At 45.6% G+C, this 15805-nt stretch overlaps 1 protein-coding gene across 1 annotated transcript in view; it reads right to left on the bottom strand.

Annotated features, from left to right (window-relative positions):
* LOC126727986 (receptor-like protein EIX2) overlaps positions 1 to 15016 on the bottom strand; it is a 40554-nt gene extending 25538 nt beyond the window's left edge. Inside the window, exons 1-2 of the mRNA XM_050433878.1 lie at positions 14888 to 15016; positions 14419 to 14692 (exon numbers count right to left, since the gene is read on the bottom strand). Of these exons, the coding sequence (XP_050289835.1) occupies positions 14419 to 14692; positions 14888 to 15016 (403 nt within the window). The remainder of the gene's footprint in view (positions 1 to 14418; positions 14693 to 14887) is intronic.
* Between the last annotated feature and the right edge of the window lie 789 nt (positions 15017 to 15805).

Consider the following 15805-nt stretch of genomic DNA (forward strand, 5'->3'; position numbering starts at 1 on the left):
CCCTCTTTCGGTCTTTCTCTTATTCTTTTCAGTCAACAAACTCAACAAAATAAGACCCTCTTTCTCTTTTTCATGACCTTTAGGATCAGAATTACTTCCATTGACCACTTGATTTTTTTTTTCCTAGTCCATTGATTACTCGGGCCTCCCTATGCCTATAGAGAGTAAAAGTCATGCGCTATTTATTTAGCAACAAGCTACATTTTATTTAGGGGGTAAAAGTTTAAATTTCACATAAAATATAGGAATATACCTAATAATTTTTCTTTGGACCTATTAAGATGCAGACATGTGTCAAATCCAGTACTCTTGCACCCGTTGAGATATTAATACATACCCAAAAGAAATTGGACTAGTAATCTGTTAAGTTATGATTTTTCACATAGCATTTAGGGTAAATATTATTTTGATCCCTAAACTTTACCAAAAGTTTGTTTTCATTTCTAAATTTTAAGAAGTTCATTTTTTATCCCTAAACTATTAAAAATGTTTTATTTATGTTCTTAAACTTTACTACAAGTTTGTTTTTCATTCCTAAACTATTGAAATTTTTTCTTTTTTCATCCTTATTTTTGTCTCTAAACTATTGAAAAAACTCTTTACAAAGTTTAAGGATGAAAAAAGAACTTTTTAAAGTATAGGGATGAAAAAAAAAAAATTTGCTTAAGTTTAAGGACCAAAATAGTATTTTACCCTAATATTTATGTTGGTTTTATTCTATGACAAAAAATATTGAAATTGCATTTGTGGGGGTAAAGTTCGCCAGTCAACGTTGGGCCATAGTACCTGTACTAGGCCCAACCACAATAAGAAGCGAAGACACGGGCGGAGGACCCCCCAGCCCAATCATGTTGGGCCGGGCTTGCTTAGGGGCGTCCGAGGAGGAGTACCTCCTCGGACGCACCAAATGGGAGTCTGATTCACTCCCTTTACATGGCGAAAGGCCATCCAATATCAAGGAAGAGTGCATGACGTTCGCCGGGGGGGGGGGGGGAGCAACCACAACTGCCGCATTAAATGCCAAGGAGCAACTTTTCCAGCCGCATTAATGTGGAAAGGACAGGAGAACAGGATTATCTTGGCCAGTGCAACTCACAGAAAAGAAGGAGGATGTCCTATGGGACAGGCACTCAAGTAGAGACCTAGATGATTAACAAGTGTAGGGTCATTATCGTAGAAAGGATGCTATATAAGAGAAGAAAATCCCCATAGTCAAGGGATCGCGAGCAAGAGGAAGAAAAAAAGAGAAAAAGAGAAAGGAGTTGGAGGAAAAAAGCAGAAGATACAGCCCCACGGACTGTTATCCCAAAAGCTTAGAGGAATATCCCCACGTCCAACTGGTTGCATGGCTTGTTCGTAACTACGTTCACGCTATCAAGACCTAGTTTTGTAACCTACTCTCTACAAATTCATTGTTGAGGGACTTTTGGGCCAGAATCGCTCGCCTGTTGGGCCTGAGCCCCAAAAACCGCCCCTACAATTGGCGCCGTCTGTGGGAAGAACTTGTGTCTCGACAAGTGAAACAGTAAGGGATGAAAGGATCAGGTCCGCGCCAAACCGGACGTGCAGAATCTCAACGACAGGACAACTTTGTAAACCTCGAACGAGCGAAGGACCAAGATAATCAACAAGAGGGCAGTGTGAACACCTCTCACACGAGTAGAAGCCGCTCAAAAGGGAAGGATCACGCGTCCCACCAGCACAACGAGCGGAAGGCTCTACAACAAGAGATTGATGATTTGAAGAAGAAGCTGCGTCGAGCCCAGCGAAAACGTCCTTCGCCCGTTTCGGACACTAGCAGTGGTGAGGACGCTGAATACAGAAGAAGGTCGAGAACCCCTCCGAGCGAGACGTTCTCCTATAAGGAAGAACGGCCTCACAAACGCGGTTGCAAAAGCCCGCCTTACCAAGGCCTGGTCAATGACGCCATGAGCAAGGCCCTGGACCGAATCTCCCAGTCGCCATTTACCCGTAGAATAGAGAGGGCGGTGCTTCCTCGGCGGTTCAATCAGCCAGCGTTTGCCCTATACAATGGTCGAACTGACCTAGTGGAGCACGTGAGCCAATTCAACCAAAGGATGGCCGTCCACTCCAGGGACGAGGCGTTAATGTGTAAGGTGTTTACATCCGGCTTGGGACCCCTGGCAATGAGATGGTTTGATGCCCTCCCACCGAATTCCATAGATTCCTTTAAACAGCTGACGCAGGCTTTTGGTTCCCGTTTCATCACCAGTACTAAAGCCCATCGGCCCCTCGATTCCCTCTTATCCTTATCCATGCGAGAAGGAGAAATGCTGAAGGCCTACTCGGACAGATATTGGGAAACGTACAACGAGATAGAAGGGAACTACGATGACGTCGCCATCAGTACATTCAAAAGGGGCCTGCCGACAGAGCATGGCTTGAGAAAGTCTCTCACTGGGAAGCCAGTCACCATCGTGCGACAACTCATGGACAGGATAGACAAGTACAAAAGGGTCGAGGAGGACCAGCAGATTGGGAAGGGAAAGGCGAAGGTTGTCCCTCAAGAGAGGAGGGACTTTAGGTCGGACCGCTTCAGCAGCAGTAACAAGTCGAGAAGAGATTATATGGAACAATCTGGATCTACTGGGGCTCAGGTAGTCCACGCTGTGTTCCGAGAACCATTGCACGAGATCCTGGAGAAAGTAAAGCGTGAACCTTTCTTTCAGTGGCCGAACAGGATGGCAGGCGACCCCTCAAAACGCAATCAGAATCTATACTGTGCATATCGTCAAGAGCCCAGTCACGCCACTGACGAATGCAGGAACCTGAAAAACTATTTGGATCGGCTTATCCGAGAAGGAAAGCTAAGGCATCTGTTGCACCGCCCTGAGCAGTCGAATGTCGAAACCAGACAAAGCGCATTGAGGCCACCCATAGGCACCATAAATGTCATTCTTGTCGCACCTAGGAGAACCGGTTCCGGCCCGTTCAGAGTGATGTCAGTGGGTAGGTTCCCGATAGAGCTAGGCGAAAGAGGATCCACGAGAGCCAGAGCGAGGGCCCCGCCATTAATCGAGTTCACGGAGGAGGATAATGAAGGAACTATTCAACCCCATGAAGATGCCCTAGTCGTGACGCTCAGAATAGGAGGTTATGACGTGAAGAGGGTGTTAGTTGATCAGGGTAGCGCCGTGGAGATAATGTACCCAGACTTGTATAAGGGGCTGAACTTGAAGCAGGAAGACCTGTCGCCATACGATTCACCCCTGCTTAGTTTTGAAGGAAAGGTCGTCATCCCGAAAGGCATGATTAGGCTGCCTGTGCAAACAGACTCAGAAGTAGTGGAAGTGGACTTCATCGTGGTAGATGCATATTCCCCCTACACTGCTATTGTGGCACGCCATGGCTTCATGCACTAGGGGCTGTGTCATCAACTCTGCACCAGAAAGTGAAATATCCGTCAGAAGGTCGAATCAAAGAGATAGTAGGGGACCAAGGAATGGCCAGACAATGCATGGTGTCGGCAATTTCTCGACGATCAAGCAGCGGACCTTCCACTTCAGCCGGGAATAGCTTATAGCAATCAAGGACCCCGGTCCTAACTACGGGTAATGGAGGACCGGTCATGGAGGTGAGCTGTGAGGAGCTGGAGAAAGTGCTCGTTGGATCAGACCCCGAGAAGTTTTTCCAAATTGGCTTGGAATTACCAGCACAGGAGAAGTTGGCGCTAATTAATTTTCTTCGACGAAATGAGGACGTATTCGCCTGGGATTCTTACGAAGCCCCCGGGGTTGACTCAGACCTAATACGCCATCACCTTAACGTTAATCCGGCTATTACACCGAAGAAGCAGCCTCCCCGACGCCCGTCAAAGGAGCATGCGGACGCTGTGAGAGAGGAAGTCGCAAAATTGAAGAGAGCTGGGGCTATCAAGGAAGTATTCTACCCCGAATGGTTGGCGAACACAGTCGTGGTGAAGAAGAAGAGCGGGAAATGGTGGGTCTGCGTGGACTTCACGGACTTAAACAAGGCCTGCCCGAAGGATCCTTTCCCGATGCCGCGGATAGACCGACTGGTAGATGCAACTGTCGGGCATCCCCGAATGAGTTTTTTGGACGCTTTCCAGGGCTACCATCAGATATCCTTGGCCACCGAAGACCAGGAAAAAACTGCTTTCGTCACCCCAGTTGGCAACTATCATTACAAGGTGATGCCCTTTGGCCTGAAGAATGCCGGGTCGACCTATCAAAGGATGATGACTAGGATGTTTGAGCAACAGATGGGCAAAACTATCGAGGTGTATATAGACGATATGGTAGTAAAGAGTAAATTGGTGGCCAACCACATCAGAGACCTCGGCGAAGTGTTTCAAATCCTAAGAAGGTACAAGCTGCGACTGAACGCATCCAAATGCTCATTTGGGGTGGGATCGGGGAAATTCCTGGGCTATATGGTAACCCACCGGGGAATCGAGGTTAACCCTGACCAAATAAGAGCCATTCATAGCATGCAGCCTCCTCGAAATCCCAAAGAGGTCCAGAAGCTTACCGGCATGATAGTATCTTTAAACCGTTTCATCTCCCGCTCAGCGGACAGATGCAGACCTTTTTTCCTCCTATTGCACAAGTGGAAGGGTTTCGAGTGGACTGAAGAGTGTGATTTAGCCTTCCAACAGCTCAAGGAATACCTCGCCCGACCACCAATCATGTCCAGTCCCGACGCCGATGAGGTGTTGTATGCATACATCGCAGTCGCCGCTCATGCGATGAGCCTAGTGCTAATCCGGGAGGACAACGGCACGCAGCGGCCCGTGTATTACGTAAGCAAATCGCTACAGGAGGCGGAGACCCGGTACCTCCCTCTCGAAAAGGCAATATTGGCCGTCGTGCAAGCTACAAAGAAGCTCCCCCACTATTTTCAGGCACATACAGTAGTTGTGCTAACCCAACTTCCACTGAAATCAGTCCTCCGTAGCGCCGACTACACAGGAAGAATAGCTAAATGGGGAACCATCTTGAGCGCCTTCGACATTAGATACATGCCTCGCACCGCCATAAAGGGTCAGGTCCTCGCCGATCTGGTAGCTGAATTCGCGGAGCCCACCTTAGAAGGGGTGGAAGTGTCGGGATCACCGAGTGCCGATAGGAGATTGGTCGGCACGATTTCTCTGCAAGAACACGATAAGTGGAGAGCATACATCGATGGTGCAGCAAACCAAAGGGGCTCCGGGGTGGGACTCGTTCTAATCTCTCCCGAAGGTATAACCTTGGAAAAGTCGTTGAGACTGGGATTCCCGGCAACGAATAACGAAGCCGAGTATGAGGCACTGTTGGAAGGGATGTTTTTGATCCGGAAGTTGGGTGGGAAATGCACGAGCATATTCTCGGATTCGAGACTCATAGTGGGGCAAGTAAGTGGGGAATTGGAGGCGAAGGATGAAAGAATGCGAGGGTACCTTGCCTGAGCTAAACACCTGCAAGCCCATTTCGACGACTTCCGTTTAACGCATATACCCAGAAATGGGAATACCCATGCTGATTCTCTGGAAACACTGGCCACCTCCTCGGCTCAGCCCCTTCCGCGGGTTATTTTAGTTGAGGACCTCTGCCGCCCAACGGAAGAGGAGCCCAACGGTATTTGGGTACACAACGTCGGGGAGGGACCAAGCTGGATGGACCCTCTTGTCCGGTTCTTGAAGCACGACTCCTTACCGGACGATAAGGTTGAGGCTGACAAAATCAGGAGGAGAACTCCTCGATTTTGGTTGTCCGAGGACTCCAAACTTTATAGACGCTCATTCTCGGGGCCATACTTGCTGTGTGTGCACCCAGGGGCTACGGAACTCATTTTGGAGGAGTTGCATGAGGGGATTTGCGGAAGCCACACGGGGGGCCGGTCCCTCTCCCATAGGGCCATGACGCTAGGTTACTGGTGGCCGAGCATGCATAAGGAAGCTCTGGAATATGTGAAGAAGTGTGACCAATGCCAAAAGTTTGCTCCGAATATACATCAGCCGGGCGGAGTACTTAACCCGTTGTCCAGCCCTTGGCCATTCGCACAATGGGGCCTAGACATACTAGGGCCGTTCCCCAAAGCTGCCGGGAACAAGAAGTTTCTTCTCGTCGGCACTGATTATTTCACGAAATGGGTCGAGGCTGAAGCGCTGGCAAACATTAGGGATGTCGATGTCAAGAAGTTTATCTGGAAAAATATTGTCACTAGGTTCGGGACCCCACACACCCTGATCTCGGACAATGGCCTCCAATTTGACAGCAAGGCCTTTAGAGAATATTGCAGTGAACTGGGGATTGTCAACCGATACTCTACACCAGCCTACCCGCAAAGTAATGGACAAGCGGAGGCCATCAACAAAACCATAGTGAATGGACTGAAGAAGAGGTTGGACGACGCGAAAGGGAGGTGGGTTGAAGAGCTAGCCCATGTCTTGTGGACGTACCGCACCACGCCTCGCAGGTCCACTGGAGAAACCCCCTTTTCGTTGACCTACGGGGCCGAGGCCGTCATCCCATTAGAGATAAACTTTCCCTCCCAGAGGACTACTACATTCAACCCCATTGCTAACGACGGACTTCTGGAAAAAAGCCTAGACCTCCTCGAAGAGAGAAGGGAAAGCGCGATGGTGCACCTAGCTTATTATCAGCAAAAGCTCAAGCAGGGCTATGATGCCAAGGTGAAGTTGAGACCCTTGACGCCCGGGGATCTAGTGCTGAGGAAAGTCCTGGGCACCGCGAGAAACCCTGCATGGGGGAAGCTTGGACCAAACTAGGAAGGCCCATACCGTATTACATCCGTGGCCGGCATTGGAGCGTACTTTTTGGAAGACTTGGACGAACGTGTAGTGCCACGACCGTGGAATGTAAATAACCTGAAAAGGTACTTTTATTAATGAAAGACATTATACTTGATGCCGTGTTACTGTACAACTATTTGGAATAAGTGTTAAACAGAACCCAAGTCCTGCATGGCCCCCCGGACCACAGATTTGGGGGAAATTAACCACACGACGATTCTCAATAAGTGTTAAACAGAACCCAAGTCCTGCATGGCTCCTCGGACCACAGACTTGGGGGAAATTAACCACGCAACGATTCTCAATAAGTGTTAAACAGAACCCAAGTCCTGCATGGCTCCTCGGACCACAGACTTGGGGGAAATTAACCACGCAACGATTCTCAATAAGTGTTAAACAGAACCCAAGTCCTGCATGGCTCCTCGGACCACAGACTTGGGGGAAATTAACCACGCAACGATTCTCAATAAGTGTTAAACAGAACCCAAGTCCTGCATGGCTCCCCGGACCACAGACCTGGGGGAAATTAACCACACGAAGATTCTCAATAAGTGTTAAATAGAACCCAAGTCCTGCATGGCTCCTCGGACCACAAACTTGGGGGAAATTAACCACCTGACGATTCTCAATAAGTGTTAAACAGAACCCAAGTCCTGCATGGATCCCCGGACCACAGACTTGGGGGAAATTAACCATTATGCGATTCTCACTAAGTGTTAAATGGAGCCCAAGTCCTGCACGGATTCTCAGCCACGGACTTGGGAGAAATCAGCTTCGTAGCCGTTTTTGCCCAATTATGAATTATCGCTATTTTAACGTACTCATTCATTTATACTTAACTTTCAACAGTAAAATGGCAAAACCAATATCCATTCATGATGAAAACAAAATAGAATAAAGCAACGATATCTGAAATGAAATAACTTTTGTCACTTAATCTTCAAAGTAGCTCGGTTCACAAACATTAGCAATGATTAAACAAAACGAAGCACAAAAAGCAAAACAAATGAATTCCTATACTACGTCCCTAAGAGCCCTGAGTCGGAGCAGGCTGATCATCCGCTGCTGGGTTCTCTGGGGCAATCTCCTGGGCCTGTGCAAGGATCTCGCTGATGCGAAGACTGTCCTCGGGTGACTGGCCCTGCGTGGCTTACTCCGTGCCCCCAGCCTCGGGAATAGAGGAGTCTGTTGGAGGAGGCTCAGTGGAGGCGACCTTGTCAGGAATCTCGCGTATTTCCTCAGGGAAAAAGATGTTCTCAGCTTTCCTGAGATCAGAATCTGCTGGGACGGCTGCCCGATCCAGGGCTACACCCCAGGACGTGGTGACGTATTCCCTGCAGACGGTGGCAACTTCCTCAGCCAGTCTCTCCTCGGTATCGTGGACTCCACGTTCATATGAAGCCGCCACGGCCTTCTCGGCAGCTTCCTTGGACAAGCGAGCTTCCTCCTTGGTCCTTGCAAGCTCAGCCTTAAGCTCTGAAACCGCTTGTTGCTCCGCTGTCAGCTTTTCGTCAGAGTGGCGGAGCTACTTGCGCAGCTCATCAGCTTGCTTTTCCGCATTTTTAAGGTCGGCTTCCGCACTCGCATTGGCCTTCTTCACCTCCTTTAGTTCATTACTTTGACGATCAAAATCTCGTTTGAGATCGCCAGCGGCCCTCTCAGCTGCAGAACGGGACTGAGCCTCCCTATGCATATCCTCACGAGCCTTCTTGGCCCACTCCTCAGCAACATAAATTTGTTGAGTGACCTGCGCTAGGACGGAAATGAAAACACTATTAAAACATGACGATAAGAAGGTACACAGTATAGAGACAAGACTGAAGATTCCACTTACCATGGCCATGTCCCTCTTCAGTGACATGAAAAGTTCTGGCTGACGAGTCTTCCTGAGGCCTTCCATGTCACGGGACAAGAGAAGAGGCTGTTGCAGGGCCTCGGCCAAGAATGAGGCCTGCTCTCGTTGGGACTCCCATAGGGTTACATCCCAGGGGATTGGGGCACCCTCTAACTCGATCCGAGGAGACCATGTCCGTTGTCCCCTAGGAATGGCTGCCTCATCTCGGCTCTCAGTGGACCTGGTCCTTTTCTCTCGGGGCTCTTTCGTCTCCTTGCCCTTCTTTTTAGGCCCGGCCTTTTCACGGGCAACCTCTCCCTCCTCCGTCTCTTCTACGGGCCTTTTTCGCCTTAAGTTAGGAATAGGCTGCAGCGCCGCATCCGACGAGGGAGGGAGAGGAGGAACAGGAGCTTTAGGGGCAGTCTGTCCCTTCGAGACGTCCCTGGAGGTTTGCCCCTTGGACCTGTTAGATAGAAGGCCCCTGAGGCCAGTCCTTGGCTGGAGATCCATGCCTTCTTCTTCTTCTGTGTCTTCGCTGATATCAGGTTATGCGATGACTAAACCAGTACCAGGAGCCGCTGAGGCGCGATCTAAATCAGCGTCAGAGTCGGAGAGCTCTACTACTCTGACCGACGCCTCCCCTTCCTCGGTAAATTGAAACTGGTCTATCTGATCCTCTAAGGATGAATGCGAAGAACCAGCCTCTTCCTCCGGGATAACTACTGGGGGAAAGGCGCGTTGGGAAGGTAACTGAATAGGAGGCAAGTCTGTTGAAGCGAGAAACCCTGGTACGGATACGTCAATGCGTGCCAATCTCGGACTACCAGCCCTTATAACTTGTCCAGCTTCCACCAGGGATCGAGTGAGTGGAACGTAGTCCAAAATCAAAGGAGCCGACCGTAGTTGTCCGTCCTCGCTAACGAAAATCTCGGACCTCAGGAGGTAATTTAGAGCCTGGATGTTGACCAAGCTCAGCCGAGGGGATGTTCGCTCTTTGTCTGCAAAGGCCGTTAAAAGGGTTATGTTAGTCCGAGGAGACATGCAACCAAACCAACAAGTTTAAAATAAAAGAAAAAGGGGGGAGAGGAGCTCAAAACTAAGGTCTTCCCCACGGAATCTAGTTCTATGACACCCCACCTGGCGTTCCCGCACTAGTCGAACAGTGAGGGCCGTCATGCCATGGTCCGGAGATGATCAAATGGTCGTCCTTCAGGCCTTTGCTGGACTTCGGAAGGCAGGATATCAACCTCACTTCGTCAGTCCTGGACTTTAGATAGTATGAGTCGCCGAGCTTATGGCATTCATAAAGATGAACCACGTCGTGCCATGAAAGGCCGAGGTTCATCTGATCGTTCAGGGCGTCGACACACCCCAGGATCCGGAACAGGTTCGCGGTGCATTGATGGGGGGCTAATCTATGACCACGTAGGTAATCCCTAGTTATTCTCCCCATTGGAATCGTCATTCCTCCTTCCACGAAGGCTATCATTGGAATTGCGACTTCCCCTGTTTTCCTCTTGAGCAAAATATCCTCCTGATAGCAATACTCTAAACCTACCTCCGGTGGAATACGATACTTTGCCTTGAAGCCCGCCATACCGGCCGGAGAATCTACCTTTTTCTCAAGCCTACCCATCCCCTCTAATCCTAAAACAACTTGAAGGCAGTTTGAATAATGGAGAATAACGAAGAAGAAGCGCGCACTTACGGGTAAGAAGCTCGAAGGAGTCTTCAAGAGAACGGCAGCGGAAGTGAGAACGGACTGAAGGAGAAAGCTCTGAGACGTTCTGAATATTGGAGTGCTCGTCAAAAGTGAGGGACGAACGCCTTCAAAACCTGTTATACTCGGAAGAAGTTGAACAGACGCACTTACGTCTAGAGCGAGTGAAACGCTGTCCACCGTAGATCCGGTCTCCAACCGTTGGGTATGATGAGTGTAAAACCTCAAAAGCTGCAGTTACTTTCCCCCAGGTCATTAAACGCCCTCAGCATTAATGAGGCACGTGAGGGCATACCCCCCCCTTACACGTGTGAAGCAGGAATTCACCACGAACTGTCCAGTGAGTATCAAAATCCCGCCTTTCCTCCTCGGACCCAGAAGAAAGGCCGGAATTTTGAGGGGCTATTGTGGGGGTAAAGTTCGCCAGTCAACGTTGGACCATAGTACCTGTACTAGGCCCAATCACAATAAGAAGCGAAGACACAGGCGGAGAACCCCTCAGCCCAATCATGTTGGGCCGGGCTTGCTTAGGGGCGTTCGAGGAGGAGTACCTCCTCGGACGCACCAAATGGGAGTCTGATTCACTCCCTTTACATGGCGAAAGGTCATCCAATATCAAGGAAGAGTGCATGACGTTCGGGGGGGGGGGGGGCAACCACAACTGCCGCATTAAATGCCAAGGAACAACTTTTCCAGCCGCATTAATGTGGAAAGGACAGGAGAACAGGATTATCTTGGCCAGTGCAACTCACAGAAAAGAAGGAGGATGTCCTATGGGACAGGCACTCAAGTAGAGACCCAGATGATTAACAAGTGTAGGGTTATTATCGTAGAAAGGATGCTATATAAGAGAAGAAAATCCCCATAGTCAAGGGATCGCGAGCAAGAGAAAGAAAAACAGAGAAAAAGAGAAAGGAGTTGGAGGAAAAAAGCAGAAGATACAGCCCCACGGACTGTTATCCCAAAAACTTAGAGGAATATCCCCACGTCCAACTGGTTGCATGGCTTGTTCGTAACTACGTTCACGCTGTCAAGACCTAGTTCTGTAACCTACTCTCTACAAATTCATTGTTGAGGGACTTTTGGGCCAGAATCGCTCGCCTGTTGGGCCTGAGCCCCAAAAACCGCCCCTACAGCATTAATTTATTTCCTTGTATTTTTGGGATTTTATTGTAATGGGTTCAATATTAAGTTGGTGAAAATCTGATCAAGACAGTTGAAGGTCACATGAGAAGTACATGCCGGAAGCTGAAGAGTCAACTTGTTTCACGACTCATCTCGCGACTTGGCCAACTTACGAGCTGACCCGCAAAATACACTGACAGCCAGGATTATATGTGACTCCTATACCCTTCATCCATACTATATATACTCTCATTACCCACAAAATTGTAAGAAGGCTATTCAATATAAAATCCTAGAGAGGTTTCTACAACACCCACCATGTTAGAGAGAGCTACTCATCCTCAATAGAGAAATCCTTGTAGTCTCTTCTTCTCTTTTCCCTCTCCCATTGTTATACCTTAAGAGGAGTTTTGTACCCAAACACAACTCACACCGATTCAAAGTGTAGAGAGTGATTTCGAGCTTGGGAAGCATTAGAGATTTGCCAAAATAAGTTGGTGAGGCTTGGCGGATGCAATCAGACAAAATTGTAAGATCTGGGAATCTAGTGAAGACAAGACTCTGAGAAATCCATTGGTAGTTGGAGCTTGGAGGGCTCAAGTACTTTGGATAGATTGGGCTTGGAGAGTCTTTTTAGTATCCTTGTACTCCAACTTATTCACTAGTGGATCATTTCAACTCGGAGGGTTGTAGAGAGGTTTTCGTCGAGTTTTTCGGTTTCCTCTTCGATAACATGTCTTAATGTTATCTTATGTTTGTATCTCTCTTCCCTTACTCTTTAAGCTTTATATTTGTTATTTCTTGCTTGTGGTTATGGATTAGAGAGTAGTTCCGGTAATTGTGTATCATTTACTCTTGTTCCACACTTACATAAGTCAAAGTAAAACCAATTCAGTCGTTAGTTTCAAAATTAGGGATCTAAACAAGCAATAGTGTTTCGCACTATTTGAGTTTTCATAATTGTTTATGAAATAGAAGTTGATGATCTAAATTATCAAATATATTACCTACACAAAGAAAATGCAAAAGAAGCAAACAAAAAATGAATTGAACAAAAATTAAAATAATCTTAAACATCTTATCTCCAATACCAATATAAATTTCAGATGAATCAAAACCCTAAAATTCATAAATGTAAACTCATAAATCAAAACAGAAAAGAACATAGGCAAATCATCCAAATAGGTCAACTACAAAGGAAAACATGTGTATAACAACGGAAAACTCAAACAAAAAAATCAAGATAAAAAATATTTAACTCAAGATTTCACAAAACACATGCAAATACCTCAAATTTAGAACTAAACCAACTTTCCAATCTACAAACTTCAATTTTTTTCCAGCCAAAATTTCCTTTTCAAATGAACTACTCTCAATGCAATTAGCAATGCCATCCTATCTTTGATGGCATCACAAAAATGAAAGTAACAATGCCTCCATGACTTCTTCAATAGTAGGGTGCCACAAACACTCCAAAATCCTACAACAAACCCGAGTCCGATGCTAGCGTAGAACCATATCCTTTCATAATCATCTCCACCTTGTTTATCATCAACACTGGTAATACTTGGGCCATTAGATGTTTCATCTCCTGGGCACTTGGTCGAAAGAGGAGACCCACACAACCAAGGGTTTCCCTTATACATGGCTGCATCATTTAGTGTTTGGAGCTAATTACCAGATGGGATTCTTCCTGTCAACTTGTTAAAGGATAGTTTCAAGCTACTCAGGAAGCCAAAGAAGACATGCTTCCAGGAATATGTCCAAAAAGTCTATTGTTTGAGAGATCAAGTGTTTCCAGCCACCTCGTGTTTCCTATATTCTTGGGAATGCTTCCAATTAGATGATTCATTAACAAGTTTAGCGCACCCAAACTTGTGAGGCTTGTTATTTGAATAGGAATTTCTCCAGTCAAACTATTCCTTGAAAGATCAATGCAGGTAACAAGTTGGAGAGTGCGATCATATTCATACTCTCTTCCTTTTGCCACTATGTATGCTTTCTCTGTATAGTTTTCAATAAGCTTGTACCCAAAGGTGTTGTGATCAACCGTAGCAGTAAAATTGTTGAAACAATCTAGAATGCCTCAAGAGAGATTATTTTGTGCAAGATCTAGGATGCGAAGTTTATAAAGATTGCACCATTTTTGAGGGATGATTCCACTAAATAGATTTGATTGTAGGTGTAGCATGAAGATGTCTGATTCTATCCATGATGAAAGATTCCTTGAGAGACGATTCCCCCCAAAATCAATGCTCACAATAGAACAATTTTGCAAGGAAGAAGGAATTTCTCCACTAAGATTGTTGTTGCTCAACACTAATATAGAAAGTTTTCCTAAGAAACCCATTGAGCTCTAAATTTTTCTACATATGTTGTTGTATGAAATATCCACAACACGCAAGCCCTTTTATGACTCATTCCATTTATGAGGGAGCTCCCCTCAAAGATTATTTCTCTTGAGGACAAAAATATTAAGATGTTTTATTTTTGATATGGACAGAGGAATTTTACCACAGAGGTGGTTATCTAAAAGATCTAAATATTGCAACCTTGGCATTAGATTACTAACATTTGATGGGATAGGGCTTGAAAAAAAATTGCTTTGCAGAAATAGCCTAGCCAAATTTAGAAATACTATTTGGTGCCACAAGTTCCCTTTTATCTGGTTGTTGGATAAATCCAAGTGAGTGAGTTGAGAAGATCTCGTAGAGAGCCATTCTTCAGTTATAGTGCCCAAAATTCCAACGTTTTTTAGGGTGACATGGGTAAGCTGACTTTGAACTTGAAGCCAAAAAGGAAATTGGGGGCCAATGAGATAGCTTTCTAAATGAAGAGATTTAAGGAAGAAATAAGGAACCCAGTTGTATGTCACATTGAAAACTAGAGACTCATTTTTATCAGTTGATAGCATAAACTCTTCTAGACTTTTGAGATTCATCAATTGGGCTTCTGTTATTACACCTTCCCAAGAATTTTCTAGGAGATACGATTTGACTAGCTTTGAAAGTTGGCCAAAACTTTCTAGAATGGTTCCATTCATCTTATTATATGAGAGGTCCAACTCCTTCAGAGATGACAAATTGCCAATAGAAGCTAGAATTGAACCATAAAAATGGTTACCACCAAGATAGAGGTATTTCAAGCTTCCAAGTCTCCCAAATGAATCAAGGATTTTTCCTCCTTGATTGCTAAAACTCAAATCAATTTTTGTTACACTTGTAAGATTAAACAACCACTGAGGTATGGATGGGGCTTTACAATATTTGACATTTACACGACTTGATCTTACTTTTAGTGTTCAGCAATTGTGTCAATTTCTACATCATCCTACCACTATCCACTTAGAAGTTGCAAAGAGGGTTCTGAGATATGTCAAGTGTACTCTTCACCTTGGATTTTTTCTTTCTCCTGGTCCTTTGAGTCTTTCTACCTTCACTGATGTAGATTGGGCTAGAGATCCCTGTGACAGAAAGTCCACCACTGGCTTTATTGTTTTCTTGGGGTCCAATCCTATCTCTTGGTCCTCTAAGAAGCAAACAATAGTGCCTAGATCATCCATGGAGGCTGAATATAGAGCTCTAGCCACTACTGCTGCTGAGATGCATTGGCTTCGAACTTTATTTAAGGATCTTCACCTTCCTCTTCCTTACATTCCTACTTTGTGGTGTGACAATGCTTCTACTATAGCCCTCAGTTCCAATCCTGTCTTCCATGCTCGTACAAAGCATATAGAAGTTGATTTTCATTTTGTTCAAGAAAAGGTACTTCACAAGGATCTTTGTGTTAGATTTGTTTCTGGAAAGGATAATCTTTATGAATTTTTCACCAAGCCTCTTGAAGCACCTCATTTCATCTTTCTTTGTAGCAAATTAATGCCTTCATTAAGGGTGTGCATTGGTCGGGTTGGGTTGGGTTGAGGGGATTTTTTGACCCAACCCACCATGGTGGGTAAAAAAAAATTCAACCCAACCCAACCCACATGGGTCGGGTTGAACCCATGGGTTTGACAAATTATTATTATTATTATTATTAAATTGAGTAGAAAAAAATATAAATATTAATATATTAAAAAAAACCTAAAGATTAGTATCAATGTAACTCCTTAAAGGCAAACAACACTAATGACTAAACAACAATAGTAATTTATTAGAATTTGTGTGAACTAATTGGTTTTTATATAGGATAGGAAGAACTGGTTATTTAAAAAATTTTATTAATTATATAATATAATATATTATATATATATATATATTAAATTAGTATTAGTAGGAGGAATCGAGGAAATGCTGCTCTACAGCTAGTTTTTTTTTAAAATTATTAAATATATAATATATTTTAAATATATATT

This window comes from Quercus robur, chromosome 5 (assembly GCF_932294415.1).
Source record: "Quercus robur chromosome 5, dhQueRobu3.1, whole genome shotgun sequence".
NCBI classification, from domain to species: Eukaryota; Viridiplantae; Streptophyta; class Magnoliopsida; order Fagales; family Fagaceae; genus Quercus; species Quercus robur.